Below are 19,498 nucleotides of genomic sequence, written 5' to 3'. Positions count from 1 at the left end.
GATTCTGTCCACGATTCAAACGAATGTCTGTGCAAAACCGGACACAATTCATAAAACAAGCTAAGCTGTGCACAAACTGCCTTAGCAGCACTCATATCATCAATGAGTGCACGAGCAAGTGGTCATATTCGACATGTCATCAACGGCATCACACGCTGTTGCAAACGTGCAGCACACAACTGCTGAGTCAACATCTCCAGTTCGACAAACGCAGAATAGCTCCGATTCTAGCGAGCTACCGTGTTGTTCAAAACACGCACCGGTTCAATCATTGCATGCAGCCAATGATAACCAAATTCTCCTTCCTACTGCTATGGTCGCAGTCGAACACGAAGGGGAATTATTTCAACTAAGGGCCCTTATCGATCAGGGCTCGGAAAGAACTATCATTTCCTCGAAAGTTCAAAAACGGTTGAAACTTCCATTCGAACATTCAAAGTTCGAAATCTCTGGCATGGGTGGACAAGTCGTACAAAAGTCCTCCAAACTTTGTCCTTTGACACTGGTTGCACCCAAGGCCATGAAAAGGATAAAGGCTCATGCCATTGTGTTGCCGCAACTGACAAAAAATCTGCCAACATCCACCATTAGTCGCAAAATCTGGCAGCAGTTCAAACTCCTTGAGCTCGCTGATCCCAGTTGCCACATACCGGGTCAGACTGACATGGTCATTGGCAGCGACATACTTCCACAAATTCTGCTGGAAGGTATAAAAAAGGTGTGCGGTAGCATACTTGCGCAACAAACCATTTTTGGTTGGATTCTCAGTGGTCCAATAACTGAAAATGTTGTGTCATTCTCGACGCAAGTCCAAGCGTCAAAAGAGACACTCAGTTCTCAACTGAAAAAATTTTGGGAAGAGGAGGAAATTCCACAACCTCCACAGATATCCCCCGAGGATCAAACGTGTGAGCAGATATACGCAACAACCTCGACACGTGCACCAAACGGTCGATATATTGTGCGACTTCCATTCAAGGAAGAGTTTCCTGAAAATCCCGCCCGGCTGCTCTGCAGCAGTTTTTCAGCATGGAGCGATCGCTTCAGAAAAAGGGGGAGTTAGGTACAATGTACAACAATGTGTTGCAAGAATATCTCGACCTTGATCACATGGAATATACCGACCCATGCGAAATAACTTCGAATGGCAAGGTCTTCTCATTTTACTTGCCACATCTTGCGGTAGTCAAACCAGATAAGGTCACCACCAAAGTTCGTGTGGTTTTCAACGCCTCTAAAAAATCTGGGTCAGGAAAATCCCTGAATGACGTGCTATATACAGGTCCAACTCTCCAACCAGATCTCATGCTACTAATTCTACAGTGGCGTATGCATAAGTATGTGTTCAATGGAGACATTGAAAAAATGTACCGTCAGATCTCCATACAAGAGGACGATAAAGATTTTCAGCGAATCCTATTTCGCAAATCGGCCAACTCCATTGTTAGCGATTTCAATCTGAAAACGGTTACATTCGGCACCATATCTCGCTATTCGTACGTTACATCAACTATCCGATGACACGAAAGCGACATTTCCGTTGGCTGCAACAATTCTCAATACGCAAACGTATGTCGACGACATCCTATCAGGAAGTCATGCCATCGATAACGCCACTGAATCACTAGTTCAAGTGATAAACGCCCTAAAATCAGCTGGAGCACTTCCAATACCAAAACTCTTGGCATTCGATGGAACGCGCTCACAGACAAATTTTCATACACCATTCTGCCGGAACACACCCAAAATGCGGTCACAAAGCGACAAATTTTATCCTCTGTTGCAAAACTTTTTGACCCGGCAGGATGGCTGTCGCCAGTTATGATCCAGGCCAAGATGCTTCTCTAAGAAATCTGGCTGGATGGCAGCGATTGGGATGAAAGCGCCAAGCCCGCAACATTATCAAAATGGCAACATTTCGCAGAAAATCTGCCAGCCATTTGCCACATCGAAATCCCTCGATGGGTTAATGTCGTTCCAGGGCAAGACACCCAAATCCACGGGTTCTGTGATGCCTCGGAAAAAGCATATTGCGCAGCGATTGACATCCGCACACATGTGGGCAACCAAATAAAATCTTCACTTTTGGTTGCGAAAGGCAAAGTTGCCCCCATAAAAACTGTAAGCTTACCCCGCCTAGAGCTATGTGGTGCAGTCCTACTCGCCAAACTGGCTTCAACTGTTCGAAAACAGCTCGACTTACAAGCATGCAACACATTCTTATGGTCAGATTCTGAGATTGTACTAGCCTGGCTAGAAAAATCTTCATCGACCTGGAAAACTTATGTGGCCAACCGTACCTCTCAAATTCGAGAATATCTTCCTAGCGGCACCTGGCGCCACGTATCTAGCCAAGACAACCCTGCTGATCTTGGTACACGTGGTTGCAAGCCGCATGATTTGATAGGCTCTTCACTTTGGTGGCACGGACCACAATGGCTTTCTCGCCACATTTCGGCATGGCCAAAGCCGAAAGCAGGTAGCGCTTCTCCACCCCAGAAATGCAAGGTCGAAGCATATCACGCACTCGAGGAAGAGGACGATATTCTTCAACGTTTCTCCTCATACTCTCGAGCTCTCCGTGTGATTGCATACGTGTTCCGCTTTGCGAAAAATGCCTGCAACAAATCCAAATCGGTGGCAACAACACATAATCCCCATCTGACGTACAAAGAGTTGCAACATGTGAAAACGCGGCTTGTGGCAATGGCACAATCTCGCCATTTCGGGGCGGAAAAGAGCGCCTTACAAAACAATATGCCAATAAGCAAAAAGAGTTCCCTTCTGGCTCTTGACCCATTTCTGGATGGATACGGGCTCCTATGTATCGGTGGGAGATTGGAACATTCTACAATGCAATACAACAAAAAGCATCCAGTAATCCTTCTGGAGTTTTTACACCGCCTGCTTCTTCATGCAGAAATGCGGTTAATGCTCCCAATGGTGAAGCAAAAGTACTACGTACCAAAACTAAAGCCTCTTATAAAGAAATGCATTTTTCAATGCAAATCTTGCACGCTTTTCAAACAGAAAACGCGCACGCAAATAATGGCAGCTCTACCACCTACGCGCTGCAATTTCACACTCACCTTTTCCACAACAGGAGTAGACTTTGCAGGTCCATTCCAAATAAAAGCATCGGTTCTGAGGTCGACCACTATCATAAAAGGGTACGTGGCTGTATTCGTCTGCTTTCCCACAAAGGCAGTACACCTCGAGCTATGCTCGGACCTTACTACTGAAGCCTTTCGAGCAGCATTCGCCCGATTCGTTGGCAGACGAGGTTATCCCTTAAAAATGATGAGCGACAATGGTAAAACGTTCATTGACGCTCAGCGCGCACTCGTACGCGACTTCGTTAAATTTCTTAACGAATGCTCTGCGGACATTGTGCAGAAATATGCCCCCAGGGAATAAACTGGCAGTATATTCCACCCAGCGCACCTCATATGGGCGGCTTGTGGGAATCTGCAGTAAAAAGTTTTAAAACCCACTTCAAAAAAACCGCTGCATCCCACAAGTTTACATTCGAAGAATTTACGACGCCGTTGGTGCGTATTGAAGCAGTTCTCAATTCGAGGCCTCTAACCTCACTATCCCAGGACCCAGCTGATTTCACAGCGCTCACTCCGGGTCACATCCTTCGAGGTGCACCGCTATTAGCCATTCCTGAGCCAAACGCGGAAGACCTCTCCTGGATAAATCGATGGGAAAAACTCAAATCGCTTCATCACCGATGCAGTCGACGCTGGAAAGAGGATTATCTGAAGGAGCTTCAGAAGCGCTATAAATGGCAAACGCCACAGCGAAATCCTCAGCCAGGCGACCTCGTCGTAATTAAAGAAGATTCGCTCCCACCCACTGAGTGGCGTCTGGGACGAATCGAGAACGTCCGCCTCGGCCCTGACAACCATGTTCGAGTTGTAGAGGTTCGCACCCAAAATGGGCTTGTCATGCGCCCCTTAGTAAAACTGTGCTTTCTTCCAATGGAGCACTCTTTGCGCCCGGCGCTGTAACTTATATATGTACGCTTTCCTTGTATATTAAAATTTCCTATTAAATGTCCGCTTATCATCCGCTGTATCAAACTACTTCTCGTTTCTCTGTCTGCTCTTGTACTTTCAGGACGACACCATCATGGCATCTCGACCAGCATGTCCACTGGCTCCCACGGCAGAGACCGACAACTGCCTTCAGTGTCGGCTCTGCCACCGCTACCACGCGCTGCGGACCTGCCCGGCTTTTAAGGCGATGCGGCCACCGCAGCGTGCAACAGTGGCCAGGGCAAAGGGTTATTGTTATAATTGCTTAGCCCTCACACATACAACGGGTGAATGTCACTCCCGAGGGTCGTGCAAAATTTGCGGTCTGGCGCATCACACCCTCCTACACGAGGGGCCGAAAGGACGACGAGGGCAGCACAAAGCTACAACTCTAAAAAAAGGGGGAGTAACGCGAAACCGAAATCAGCGAATAAGAAAGGAGAGAAGAAGCCCACCTGCGCCTGTAGGGCACAAGAGGCGCACCCGGCAACCAAACCCGCGGCAACCCCCAAAACGGAGCGGACGACCAAGCGCACGATCGCGCGCACTTCACAAGGTCTGCAAACGGCGCAATGTCAACGGCGCAACACCAGTCGCGCCTTAGATACGACCATCCGCGCCCTGCAGGAACTGCAGAAGGTACTCACTAGCACCTCCCTGTAGGGCGGGCCGGAAGTTTAAGCCGCCTATATCCCTAATTAGACGGCGGCGAGCGCCATCCTTACGCGCAGCCGTGCGCGGCGAATTAGAAAGTGCCAACACCCACGAAGGACCATAGCCATGAACAGAACGGCAACCGACCGACAGTCAAGTACTATCTCTCGGACGCGCTCTTGTATATATTTCTTCTATTTTTAATAGTTAAAGTCAAAAGCTAGAGTTTTAAGAAAATTATCTTTTTTCCATATCGTGGACAATTTAAAAGATAACCCGTGAAGTTGAAGTTTGTGCAGAGTTGAAACTAATTTGCAATTATTAATTATTGGATAAATAAAAACTGAATTTGTAACGTTTAAAAAAAAAAACTATAAACCTTTTTAATTTGAAGTGTTAAGTGTAGCGAAGAAAGACCAGAGTTTATTCAGTATCCGTTTAAAAAAATTTTAGTGCTCATCTTAGTTTAAGCGGCCAAAGTGGCAGGGTTTATCTCTACTACATTTGAAGTTATGTAGTTTAATCTACCACTGAAAACCCGGGACATACCTAAGTTCATTCAAAGAAGCGTTGCAAATTCGGTACATCAAACTGTTTCATTGGCATCTATTCGCAGTGTAACAACATTTTTGGGGCTAAATGAGTTGAACTCAGGGTGAAAGAACTAGACTGGAAAATTTTGTAAAAATTGTTCGCTATGCCCCTCCTTTTGCGTTTAAATATATTTAAGAGATTCTCTTCCACAAATACTATGCTAATGCGTCTTTTAAATATCACTCTGCGTCAAAATATTTCCGTATGCGCCTTTCGTACCTAAAATATTTTTTATGTCTTTTCGCTGGCGGCCACCGTGGTGTGATGGTAGCGTGCTCCGCCTATCACACCGTATGCCCTGGGTTCAACTCCCGGGCAAAGCAACATCAAAATTTTAGAAATAAGATTTTTCAATTAGAAGAAAATTTTTCTAAGCGGGGTCGCCCCTCGGCAGTGTCTGGCATGCGCTCCGATTGTATTTCTGCCATGAAAAGCTCTCAGTGAAAACTCATCTGCCTTGCAGATGCCGTTCGGAGTCGGAATAAAACATGTAGGTCCCGTCCGGCCAATTTGTAGGGAAAAATCAAGAGGAGCACGACGCAAATTGGAAGAGAAGCTCCGCCTTAGATCTCTTCGGAGGTTATCGCGCCTTACATTTTTTTTTAAATTTTTTTTCGCTGAAAATACATAGCTTTAACAACTGCGATGAGATGGCAGTATAGCGTCATCTCAAATGGCAGACGAGGCGATAAACGTATACACTACTGGTTCCAAAGTAATGGAAGGAGTAGGGTCAGCCATTTTCTGAGCGATTTGCATGGCGCGGTTTATGATTTGCTTCGACCGAGTAAACCAAATGTCCGTTTAAGTTAAACTTATTTATTTTAATTTAAAATCTGCGCGATTGAGGAAAAGCAAAATATTTTTATTAAAGTATGATTTTTTAAATAATAAAAAATAGTTATTTATCTATATTAGAAAACCATTAAGTTGTCAAAACTAGCAGCTCGATTAAATCATACACAAACGTTGCAATTTCTTACAATCTTCGATGATGGGACTAGAAAATATTGAGACTACGAAAAGCCAAATCTCATGTTATGTTACTCGTGCGTTAGCCTATAAAAAAACAAATACCTCGAGCGATTTACTTGCAAGAAGATTTAGGCCGAGCCTCTCTTCCTTTCTGCGTTGTGCTCCTTTTAAGTTTTCTAACATATGGGTGGGACGGGACCTACATGTTTTAGGCCAACTCCGAACAGCAGCTGCAAGGCAGAGGAATTTTTAGCGAGAAGGTTATAAATGTAGCAATACACATGGAGTTTGCCAGGCCACTTCGGTGTGAAAGTGGTTTTTTCCAATTTAAGATAGGCTCAATATCTATAAATAATGAATGAAACCAATTACTCAAACCCATTCAAATTGACATTTTTTTAAAAATATGAGAAGGAATACACTTCTTTCTCCCAGAATTCATTTTTAATATAAGTGTAGCTATACTATGTCCCTATATATGAACATTTTAAAACACTTTCCACACATTTTCGTTTCCGCGTTCAAGTCTATTCTATTCGCGGGTTTGCAATTTTACTGACGTTATGAGTTTCCATTTATTATATATATTATGTACAATAACAATAATAAGTAGGTATATGCCATACATTTTTAAATATACTTTTGTTTTCTTATATTTATGCTTTTTTGGAAATCTGTCGTTTTATGATCGGAAGTTTACAAAGAAATACATTTGAAAGCAAGTACATATACACACATACATAATATAAAAGTGTATTGCGTATGTGTGTGTTTGCGTTGGTGTTCGTGAACTAAATATATTTTAGTGTGCAAAATAAAAACTGCAAAAAAACAAAACAAGAATAAACATAAATAAAATGTTTAGAATTCATTACCTTTCACACTGCCGCAACGTCCAAGAAGCAATAATCCATAGGGATACCATAAAAACGAGTAGCACCGTTCCAGGACATATTGTCATTAAAGTTTTTAAAACAAATCTGCAATTCAATGAACGATAAATTTATTTATTTTGATATTTATTCGCATATTTTTTGTAATAATAAAGTTTTGGAAACTTATACATAAATGAAGAAACTTAGCGTCGGCCTGGTACATTGAGTAATGTAAAACTATATATTAATAAATACTATTCATAGAATCGGAAGGTACAATTCCTTGCCTAATACTGTACAAAGGTAAAGAGGTCCGAGTAATTGTCACTGGCTAAATCACTTAGTGGTAGTTAGCTTACTGGCGCAACACTGAATAAATATAGTTGGTAAAAGGAATAGAAGTAGCAAATTTTCCATTCAAACAAACCACCGCTGTATAGCTAAATGGTTAGCGCAGCGTGCCTAAAGCGTACTGATGATGAAGGCTTAGCACTCTTCGAAATGGATCTATCTGCGCAGCTATGGCAGGTTGTCTGAAAAATTTTCTACTTACTATTCCAAAAACAAAATACAATTTTTCAAATTTAGAAAAATTAAAAAATAATAATAATTATCATTAGAAAAAAATTATTGTTCTTGCCTTGAGCTCGAATCGAACCTTGAATCATTTATCAATAGGCCGATAAAAACAAAAACAATTGTTGATAAACCATGAGCACTTGGGAATGTCAAGCAAAGTAATTGACAATAAACAAAAATCCAGCATTATCAGTGATTTGCACCAGATGGCGCAACACTGAATAAATATAGTTGGTAAAAGGAATAGAAGTAGCAAATTTGCCAGTCAAACAAACCACCGCTGTATAGCTAAATGGTTAGCGCAGCGTGCCTAAAGCATACTGATGATGAAGGCTTAGCACCCTTCGAAATGGATCTATCTGCGCAGCTATGGCAGGTTGTCTGAAAAATTTTCTACTTACTATTCCAAAAACAAAATACAATTTTTCAAATTTAGAAAAATTAAAAAATAACAATAATTATCATTAGAAAAAAATTATTGTTCTGGCCTTGAGGTCTAATCGAACCTTGAATCATTTATCAATAGGCCGATAAAAACAAAAACAATTGTTAATAAACCATGAGCACTTGGGAATGTCAAGCAAAGTTATTGGCAATAAACAAAAATCCAGCATTATCAGTGATTTGCACCAGATGGCGCAACACTGAATAAATATAGTTGGTAAAAGGAATAGAAGTAGCAAATTTGCCAGTCAAACAAACCAGCGCTGTATAGCTAAATGGTTAGCGCAGCGTGCTTAAAGCGTACTGATGATGAAGGCTTACCACCCTTCGAAATGGATCTATCTGCGCAGCTATGGCAGGTTGTCTGAAAAATTTTCTACTTATTATTCCAAAAACAAAATACAATTTTTTAAATTTAGAAAAATTAAAAAATAACAATAATTATCATTAGAAAAAAATATTGTTCTTGCCTTGAGCTCGAATCGAACCTTGAATCATTTATCAATAGGCCGATAAAAACAAAAACAATTGTAAAATAACTATGAAAGTAATTTAGTAGTATTCGCTTATATGACATCCATCAAAATTAGAAAAATTCGTAACATTTTTCAATCTGGTAGCTTGTTTTTGGTAAAATTGTCATTGTCCCCGCAGAAGTCAAGTGGCTAAGGTCACACTAAATGGAACTACCTCATTTTTTGTATCATGCACGGAACTATTGTTTTTCTTTTAAATATATAGTTTTATCTATATATTTTTGGTGACCCCCGATACACGTAAAAGCAAAATGTCCTTAAGTCATTCTCCGGTTCGTCCAGCAAATCCTCCAAGCGGAGATGGTATATCATCGCAACGTCAGAATTTGGGCACAGATAATATTGAAATTGGAGCAGCAACCGAATGCAAGCTGCCTCCTTTCTGGTTGGAACAGCCACAGTTATGGTTCATTCAGGTGGAGACTCTTTTTCCCTTTCGCGCATCAGGAGGGGAGAAACGAAATACGCACATGTCGTCGCTAATTTGGACTCAGTACATTTAAAATTTGTTGGAAACATTTTACTTTACCCACCACAAGAAAATAAATATGAAGCCATTAAGAAATGCCTGATATCATCCTTTGCTATTTCGGAAGAAGTTAAATTAAAGAAGCTGTTTGGAGGTTTAGTGATTGGTGATCAGAAGCCAACACATTTTTTACAGTCAATGAAAGCATTAGCAGTAGGTAATGGTGTTGGAGATAATGTGTTAAAGACTCTATTTTTTGATCAATTACCGGATAGTGTATGTTCAATATTAGCAACAAGCAATGCGGAACTTACAGAATTAGCTCAACAAGCTGATAAAATTTTCGAAATTTCTCGACCGCAGATAGCAAGTAGCAGCAGAGATCGCTCAATGGTTGATAGAAATAGAAAGAATAGTAAGTCAAAGAGAAATGATTTGTGTTGGTATCATAGTCGTTTTGGTCTTAAAGCATCTAAATGCATTCCACCATGCTCATATAAGCAATCAAAAACTAGAGGAATTTTCGGGTTCTGCGACGCTCGAAATATCTTCAACTACAAGTCGCCTTTTAGTAAAAGATCGTTTATCAAATCGTATTTTCTTGGTTGATACTGGTGCTGACGTATCTGGCATACCGGCAACGAAGCTAATAGTTCAACAACTTTGGTGTCCCTTGAAACTTTGTAACGTATACCTAGTGTGAATCCGCCCCTTTGCGCAATAAACGTGGATTGCCCCAGCTAGCTCAGTGTGAGGTGTCGGGCCCTTAACCCTTGTCTACCTTGATGCGGGGCGGATGTTACAATCACCTACTCTTCCTGTAGAGATGCACACACCTCGCAGGAAGCCCACCCTACCTTGGACCGCTCGATTATTTCGGCTTTACGCTGGTCCCCTTTTCCTTCTGCTCCGCCTGACTCCTTTTCACTTACCCTTTGTCATCCTTTCTCCCTCCCACCCGATTGAATTAGCAACCCATATTAATTCCTTCCCATTCACTTCAACATTTTTTACTAAAATATCTTAATCGTATACAACGATATTGATAAAAAAAAAACAAATCTTACGGCTATCGAGCCAATGGCAATGTTCAAAAAAAAAAAAATGATTTATATCAGGACAAAAAAAAATTATATCATACTTGGATCCATATATGTATATATATGTGAATATCCACAGCTACCACATAGAAAAAAATGTATAATTATTCACAGGTTTAACAAAAAAAAAGAGACGCAAGGAATCAAAATTTATACCGTTTCCAAAACAAAAAATCGATTGCCGAACGGCATATGTATACATTAGGCCAGGTCGATTTGTGGGGAGTCAAAAAAATCGCCCATTGCTCTGTGAAAATCATATTCTAGGGATCAAAATAAGAAACTTTGCCGAAGGAACCATACCTCTAAAACGAATTCTGATGCCCCCCCCCCCTTTGGATCGTAGGGGCAAATTTTGAAAAATCCCACTTTGAAATGCCTATGTTTTTTCTTTTTGGAGTTTATTTTTCTCTTTAGAAATTTATTTAGTCAGAACATATGTAAATGAAAAAATGAATTTAACTTAGTAATAGAAAATAAATTTAAAAAAATTATTAGAAATTAGCGTTTTTACAACCCCCTTTTAAAACCAAGGCATCAGTGTGATGCATTTGCATGTCGTAAACATAGTTGTGTGGGTTTTTTATTCAACCGTTTTAAAAAATGAAGGTATCACTGTGACACAATTGCAGATCATAAAATTGCTTGTGTTGTTTTTTTAAGCCACCACAAGACACAGCAGGTAGAATTGAAATTGCCCCTACCCAAAAGTTCGACCAAAAAGGGGGGACATCAGAATTCGTTTTAGAGGTATGGTTCCTTCGGGAAAGTTTCTTATTTTGATCCCTAGAATACGATTTTCACAGAGCAATGAGCGATTTTTAAATCGACCCGCCCTAGTATACATATATATATATATATAGATATTCACATATGTACGTACTTTCAAAACTTAAAACGGTATATATATATATTATCAGAAAAATGTTCGATTTACGACACTGTACCAAAAAATAAGAAATATGTACATGTAACGGAATTATTAAAAATACAATGTTACAAACAAAAATCAGTCTTTCGATTATTCTCGAATTTTGGCAAAAAGACAATTATTCATTAACATATATAAAATTCAAACAATAATTTCTCTATCTATACTATAATAAATCTCTAGAAAATCGTGTCTGTACATCCAAGATTTCTAAAAAAAAAATGAGTGTACTTGACGTTTGGAATGTCGTAGAATGCATCGGCACCACTTTTTTCTGTTTGTCTGTATGATATCGATAATCTCGGAAACTAACGAGTGGATTTTTATGAGACTTTCACCTTGAATCATTTATCAATAGGCCAATAAAAACAAAAACAATTGTTAATAAACCATGAGCACTTGGGAATGTCAAGCAAAGTAATTGACAATAAACAAAAATCCAGCATTATCAGTGATTTGCACCAGATGGCGCAACACTGAATAAATATAGTTGGTAAAAGGAATAGAAGTAGCAAATTTACCAGTCAAACAAACCACCGCTGTATAGCTAAATGGTTAGCGCAGCGTACCTAAAGCGTACTGATGATGAAGGCTTAGCACCCTTCGAAATGGATCTATCTGCGCACCTATGGCAGGTTGTCTGAAAAATTGTCTACTTTCTATTCCAAAAACAAAATACAATTTTTTAAATTTAGAAAAATTAAAAAATAACAATAATTATCATTAGAAAAAATTATTGTTCTGGCCTTGAGCTCGAATCGAAACTTGAATCATTTATCAATAGGCCGATAAAAACAAAAACCAGCCTTCGAAATGGATCTATCTGCGCAGCTATGGCAGGTTGTCTGAAAAATTTTCTACTTACTATTCCAAAAACAAAATACAATTTTTCAAATTTAGAAAAATTAAAAAATAACAATAATTATCATTAGAAAAAAATTATCGTTCTGGCCTTGAGCTCGAATCGAACCTTGAATCATTTATCAATAGGCCGATAAAAACAAAAACAATTGTTAATAAACCATGAGCACTTGGGAATGTCAAGCAAAGTAAATGACAATAAACAAAAATCCAGCATTATCAGTGATTTGCACCAGATGGCGCAACACTGAATAATTATAGTTGGTAAAAGGAATAGAAGTAGCAAATTTGCCAGTCAAACAAACCACCGCTGTATAGCTAAATGGTTAGCACAGCGTGCCTAAAGCGTAGTGATGACGAAGGCTTAGCAGCCTTCGAAATGGATCTATCTGCGCAGCTATGTCAGGTTGTCTGAAAATTTTTCTACTTACTATTCCAAAAACAAAATACAATTTTTCAAATTTAGAAAAATTAAAAAATAACAAAAATTATCATTAGAAAAAAATTATTGTACTTGCCTTGAGCTCGAATCGAACCTTGAATCATTTATCAATAGGCCGATAAAAACAAAAACAATTGTTAATAAACCATGACCACTTGGGAATGTCAAGCAAAGTAATTGACAATAAACAAAAATCCAGCATTATCAGTGATTTGCACCAGATGGCGCAACACTGAATAAATATAGTTGGTAAAAGGAATAGAAGTAGCAAATTTGCCAGTCAAACAAACCACCGCTGTATAGCTAAATGCTTAGCGCAGCGTGCCTAAAGCGTACTGATGATGAAGGCTTAGCATATTTCGAAATGGATCTATCTGCGCAGCTATGGCAGGTTGTCTGAAAATTTTTCTACTTACTATTCCAAAAACAAAATACAATTTTTCAAATTTAGAAAAATTAAAAAATAACAATAATTATCATTAGAAAAAAATTATTGTTCTGGCCTTGAGCTCGAATGGAACCTTAAATCATTTATCAATAGGCCGATAAAAACAAAAACAATTGTAAAATAACTATGAAAGTAATTTAGTCGTATTCGCTTATATTACATCCATCAAAATTAGAAAAATTCGTAAAATTTTTCAATCTGGTAGCTTGTTTTTGGTAAAATTGTCATTGTCCCCGCAGAAGTCAAGTGGCTAACGTCACACTAAATGGAACTACCTCCATTTTTTGTATCATGCACGGAACTATTGTTTTTCTTTTAAATATATATTTTTATCTATATATTTTTGGTGACCCCCGTAAAAGCAAAATGTCTTTAAGTCATTATCCGGTTCGTCCAGCAAATCCTCCAAGCGGAGATGGTATATCATCGCAACGTCAGAATTTGAGCACAGATAATATTGAAATTGGAGCAGCAACCGTATGCAAGCTGCCTCCTTTCTGGTCGGAACAGCCACAGTTATGGTTCATTCAGGCGGATACTCTTTTTTCCCTTTCGCGCATCAGGAGGGGAGAAACGAAATACGCACATGTCGTCGCTAATTTGGACTCAGCACATTTAAAATTTGTTGGAAACATTTTACTTTCCCCACCACAAGAAAATAAATATGAAGCCATTAAGAAATGCCTGATATCATCCTTTGCTATTTCGGAAGAAGTTAAATTAAAGAAGCTGTTTGGAGGTTTAGTGATTGGTGATCAGAAGCCAACACATTTTTTACAGTCAATGAAAGCATTAGCGGTAGGTAATGGTGTTGGAGATAATGTGTTAAAGACTCTATTTTTAGATCAATTACCGGATAGTGTATGTTCAATATTAGCAACAAGCAATGCGGAACTTACAGAATTAGCTCAACAAGCTGATAAAATTTTCGAAATTTCTCGACCGCAGATAGCAAGTAGCAGCAGAGATCGCTCAATGGTTGATAGAAGTAGAAAGAATAGTAAGTCAAAGAGAAATGATTTGTGTTGGTATCATAGTCGTTTTGGTCTTAAAGCATCTAAATGCATTCCACCATGCTCATATAAGCAATCAAAAAACTAGAGGAATTTTCGGGTTCTGCGACGCTCGAAATATCTTCAACTACAAGTCGACTTTTAGTAAAAGATCGTTTATCAAATCGTATTTTCTTTGTTGATACTGGTGCTGACGTATCTGGCATACCGGCAACGAAGCTAATAGTTCAACAACTTTGGTGTCCCTTGAAACTTTGTAACGTAGACCTAGTGTGAATCCGCCCCTTTGCGCAATAAAGGTGGATTGCCCCAGCTAGCTCAGTGTGAGGTGTCGGGCCCTTAACCCTTGTCCACCTTGATGCGGGGCGGATGTTACAATCACCTACTCTTCCTGTTGAGATGCACACACCTCGGAGGAAGCCCACCCTACCTTGGACCGCTCGATTATTTCGGATTTAAGCTGGTCCCCTTTTCCTTCTGCTCCGCCTGACTCCTTTTCACTTACCCTTTGTCATCCTTTCCCCCTCCCACCCGATTGAATTAGCAACCCATATTAATTCCTTCCCATTCACTTCAACATTTTTTACTAAAATATCTTAATCGTATACAACGATATTGATAAAAAAAAAACAAATCTTACGGCTATCGAGCCAATGGCACTGTTCAAAAAAAATGATTTATATCAGGACAAAAAAAAATTATATCATACCTGGATCCATATATGTATATATATGTGAATATCCACAGCTACCACATAGAAAAAAATGTATAATTATTCACAGGTTTAACAAAAACCACAAAAAAAAAAAAAGAGACGCAAGGAATCAAAATTTATACCGTTTCCAAAACAAAAAATCGATTGCCGAACGGCATATGTATACATTAGGCCGGGTCGATTTGTGGGGAGTCAAAAAAATCGCCCATTGCTCTGTGAAAATCATATTCTAGGGATCAAAATAAGAAACTTTGCCGAAGGAACCATACCTCTAAAACGAATTCTGATGTCCCCCCCTTTGGATCGTAGGGGCAATTTTGAAAAATCCCACTTTGAAATGCCTATGTTTTTTCTTTTTGGAGTTTATTTTTTTCTTTAGAAATTTATTTAGTCAGAACATATGTAAATGAAAAAATGAATTTAACTTAGTAATAGAAAATAAATTAAAAAAAATTATTAGAAATTAGCGTTTTTACAACCCCCTTTTAAAACCAAGGCATCAGTGTGATGCATTTGCATGTCGTAAACATAGTGGTGTGGGTCTTTTATTCAACCGTTTTAAACAATGAAGGTATCACTGTGACACAATTGCAGATCATAAAATTGCTTGTGTTGTTTTTTTAAGCCACCGCAGGACACATCAGGTAGAATTGAAATTGCCCCTACCCAAAAGTTCGACCAAAAGGGGGGGACATCAGAATTCGTTTTAGAGGTATGGTTCCTTCGGCAAAGTTTCTTATTTTGATCCCTAGAATACGATTTTCACAGAGCAATGAGCGATTTTTAAATCGACCCTCCCTAGTATACATATATATATATATATATAGATATTCACATATGTACGTACTTTCAAAACTTAAAACGGTATATATATATATTATCAGAAAAATGTTCGATTTACGACACTGTACCAAAAAATAAGAAATATGTACATGTAACGGAATTATTAAAAATACAATGTTACAAACAAAAATCAGTCTTTCGATTATTCTCGAATTTTGGCAAAAAGACAATTATTCATTAACATATATAAAATTCAAACAATAATTTCTCTATCTATACTATAATAAATCTCTAGAAAATCGTGTATGTACATCCAAGATTTCTAAAAAAAATGAGTGTACTTGACGTTTGGAATGTCGTAGAATCCATTGGCACCACTTTTTTCTGTTTGTCTGTTTGTCTGTATGATATCGATAATCTCGAAAACTAACGAATGGATTTTTATGAGACTTTCACAGATGGATAGCCTGTAATCCAGAAGTGAATCTAGAACTTATTTCATTAAAATCGCGTGAGAAACAATAAAGATATAGTTGTTTAAGCTATAATTAAGCTACTTTTAAGGATTTTTTTTTGAAAAACGGAGGAAAATGCACTTAGTTTCCAAACAAATATCAAAGAATGCCTTTGCAAAGTTTTTTTTTTCAATTTCATATAAATTAAGAATCAAATTCATGAATAGATACAGTGGCGTACCAACAAAAATTATTTCACGCTGCCATATTACGATAATGGGTTAAAATGAGGTTACCTAAAACCTCTAAATATGCGTACAATATGGGCACCAAACAATAGAGGAAGGTCACAGGTTTCATTTGAATTTTGTGATATTTCGATAAATTAATCGATAACTGAGTTATCGGTCAAAATGTATTTGCTCCAAAATCTTTAAATTTACCTACAATATGAAATACATTTAGCTAAGATTTTAAACCTTTTACAGGCGTTAATCAGGGACTCAAACCTTTTGGTGCAATTCGGTTTATCTATTCGCTGACAGGTGGCGCAAAGTTTTCGTGTGTACTGCGATGCTTTGGTAGGTGTGCGATTGGTTGTCGTACACATACACTAAATAAAATTAAAAAAAAAAATAAGGGCCACTTTAATGTAAATACACATCCCGAACAACGTCGGGTACCCTGCTAGTGTTATAATATTTCTATCATGGGATATATCCCTACAAATGTTTTCCAATCAAAGATTGGCAATTTATTCAAGGCATACTTGGTCACCAAAATTCACCCAAACGTTTATGTGCTCCATCGGAGCCACATTCAAAATTATCAGACGAAACCACCCTAATGCCTACCTGCAAGAGCGCTCTCAAGGGAGTCCAGGGGTTTGTTGCAGGGCTTAATGGCCACTGCACGATATTAAACAAAAAACGTATTTTCTTGAAATGACCCGTTTGGAATGTATTTATGTGCCCTAGAGGTGCCACTTAAATTTGGACAGTTGACTTTCACAAATTATTGAATTTTTAAATATACGAAAAACACATATAACAATACATAAAACGCCTAATATTGTTCATGCAAACGCCTTGCTCCTATCATTTCCGCTTCTCGTCGATCTCGAGTGCGCTGCTTCAAAAGTGTATATTGTATATAACCAGATAACATATGGGAACAGTTTTGTTTAAATGTAGGTGATTGGTATATGTGACTGGTATACGTCACCAGTATAAATGTGTAAATGCGGAGTATAAATGTCCGGTATAGTATAATAAATAATTTCCCTGGCGCTGTTAGAGCTTTCGTCATCCGCGGTGACCAGATGGCATTCCAACCTAATAAAATTTATTCCACATCCATATGCAGCAGTTGGGTTAAATTAGTTTACCGACGGACCCGATATGTGTTTTTAAGGACACAAGCCTTATAAAACAAACTTTTATAAAACAATTTTAAACTTGAAAAATTCGATTTATCACTCCGCGCACAGGGAACTACTTTTAAAATCAAAACTTTAGATATTTATTTTACACCACAACGAACCGCGCAGCACAGGCGAATTGGTACAATATACTTTTGGACTTTGTGATGTCATAAAAAATTGTTATTTGCCTCAAGACTGGCTGTGTAAAAGCCAGCTCCGTGCCTATGGCAGCCAGGCGCAGGAGCCCAAACATTTGACCCAAGTCTACAAGTCTAGGGCTATCCGTGTCCAAAAATATCGGCGATGGTGTCCAAAAGACGCGCTTTGGGCCCAGGATAACGACTCCGAAAGAAGAAATTAAAAATTTTGTAACTGCCAAGAGATATTTGCGGACGAAATTAAAGACATTTTTCATGTGGTTATTGTAATTTTAATGGTTTAAATACCTACCAAAAAATATTGTGCACTTATATAAGTGATTTACCCTTTTAGACCTACATTAATTAAAGTTTTCTTTTTTCTCTTTTCTTTTACAGTGCGGAACTTGGAAACTCCGGCTTTGAGCCCTTTACTCCCTGCTGCCACATTCGAGCGGGATAAGATGCGCTTTCGACCCAACGAGGGGAACACCCACACCCTGACAACTTTATGCTGCTAACGGTACTGAAATCAAAACACATGGCATGAAGCTTTTAGAACTAAATTTTGGATTGAGATGTTCATTCAATTGGATTTTCGTTGTCGCTGACGTTACTCGTTCTATTATCGGGTCTGATTTTCTTAAGCATTACAATTTACTTCCGGATTTACGCAATGGTACTTTAGTAGATGGAACAACTTTCGTTGGAACTAAAGCTCGTATTACAAGTACTGCATCCCCTTCAGTTTCGCATATAGTAAAGGATAATCCAGAACATCAAAAGATTTTAAGACAATTCCCTGAGGTTATAAGTGTAAATTCTTCTCTTAAACACCCAAAGGAAACTCTTGCTTTTCACTTCATAGAAACTTCCGGAAAACCACTTACTGCTAAAGCTAGACGACTGCACCCTAAACGTTTGGCAATTGCTAAAAAAGAATTTCAATTCATGTTAGATCAGGGTATAATTTAACCTTCAAAAAGTGCCTGGGCCAATCCATTGCATATGGTCCCAAGAAAAATGGGGACTGGCGTCCTTGCGGAGATTACAGATTCTTGAATAAAATAACCTTACCTCATAAATACTCTATTCCGTTTATAACTGACTTCAATCATAATCTCCATGGAAAACATATTTTTTTCAAGCTGGATTTGGTACGAGCATATCATCAAATTCGCATGCATAAAGATGATGTACAGAAAACGGCCATTATAACACCATTCGGACTTTTCGAATTTCTCAAAATGCCGTTAGGTTTTCGAGCTTAAACATTTCTTTTACCTGTCTTCTTAGAAGACTCAGCTCATTGCTCCACCATAGCAGCCTTGCTTTTCCTCTGAATCTTCTTAGGGGGCAAGTTTTGTTATACGCAGTCATAAGCGTCCTTGTTAGGAATTCATTCGACTCCTCCAGTTCCTCTACATTAGCAACCTCTTTGGGTTGTCCCAGTTTTGTTTCTACATGTTTCTGGAATTTAGTCCAGTTCGTTGACCTAGGGTTTCTAAAGGTTCTTCCCTTCTCTACCCTCTTTAGGGCGATGTTGAAGCTGATATACGCATGGTCGGAGAAGGATGGTCTATCAAGAACTATCCAATCATACCTTGATATATCACGCTCGGAGCTCAATGTAATATCCAGAACATTGCTGGATGTTGGACCAATGTATGTAGGGGCATTTCCCCTGTTGGCTATCTGCAAATTGGTTTGCAGGATGTAACAAAACAGAGATTCGCCTCTCTCGTTCGTATCTGCTCTTCCCCACGCATTGTGGTGCGCATTTGCATCTGCGCCTATGACCAACCGCCCTTTGCGCCCTCCCTCCTGTACTAGCCTTTTGCACTCCATCGGTGGGACCTCCGCAGCATGGGCCATGTAGCAGGACGCCAGGATAAATGCCTGCTTATTCTTTTGCTCAACGGCCACCGCTACGAGATCCTCAGTGGTGTAATTAGGCAGCATATATGAATGCAGCTGTTTCCTTACCATTACTACAGCTCGCACCTGTCCTTCCGTTTGCG

General features: G+C 38.9%; 1 protein-coding gene across 8 annotated transcripts in view; it reads right to left on the bottom strand.

Moving 5' to 3' along the window:
• The window catches only part of SK (small conductance calcium-activated potassium channel), a 591,679-nt gene that overhangs the window by 237,948 nt on the left and 334,233 nt on the right, over positions 1–19,498 (bottom strand). For all 8 annotated transcript variants that reach the window (XR_010952625.1, XR_010952626.1, XM_067782017.1 and 5 more), the window contains one exon: positions 7,142–7,246. Coding sequence is in view for 6 of the 8 variants with exons in the window: in XM_067782017.1 (XP_067638118.1) it covers positions 7,142–7,246 (105 nt within the window). In the remaining 2 variants the exon portion in view is untranslated. The remainder of the gene's footprint in view (positions 1–7,141; positions 7,247–19,498) is intronic.

The sequence above is a fragment of the Eurosta solidaginis genome, chromosome 4, assembly GCF_040869045.1.
Source record: "Eurosta solidaginis isolate ZX-2024a chromosome 4, ASM4086904v1, whole genome shotgun sequence".
NCBI lineage: Eukaryota > Metazoa > Arthropoda > Insecta > Diptera > Tephritidae > Eurosta > Eurosta solidaginis.
Note: the sequence above shows the minus strand (reverse complement) of the source record. Positions and strands in the feature narration are given on the sequence as shown.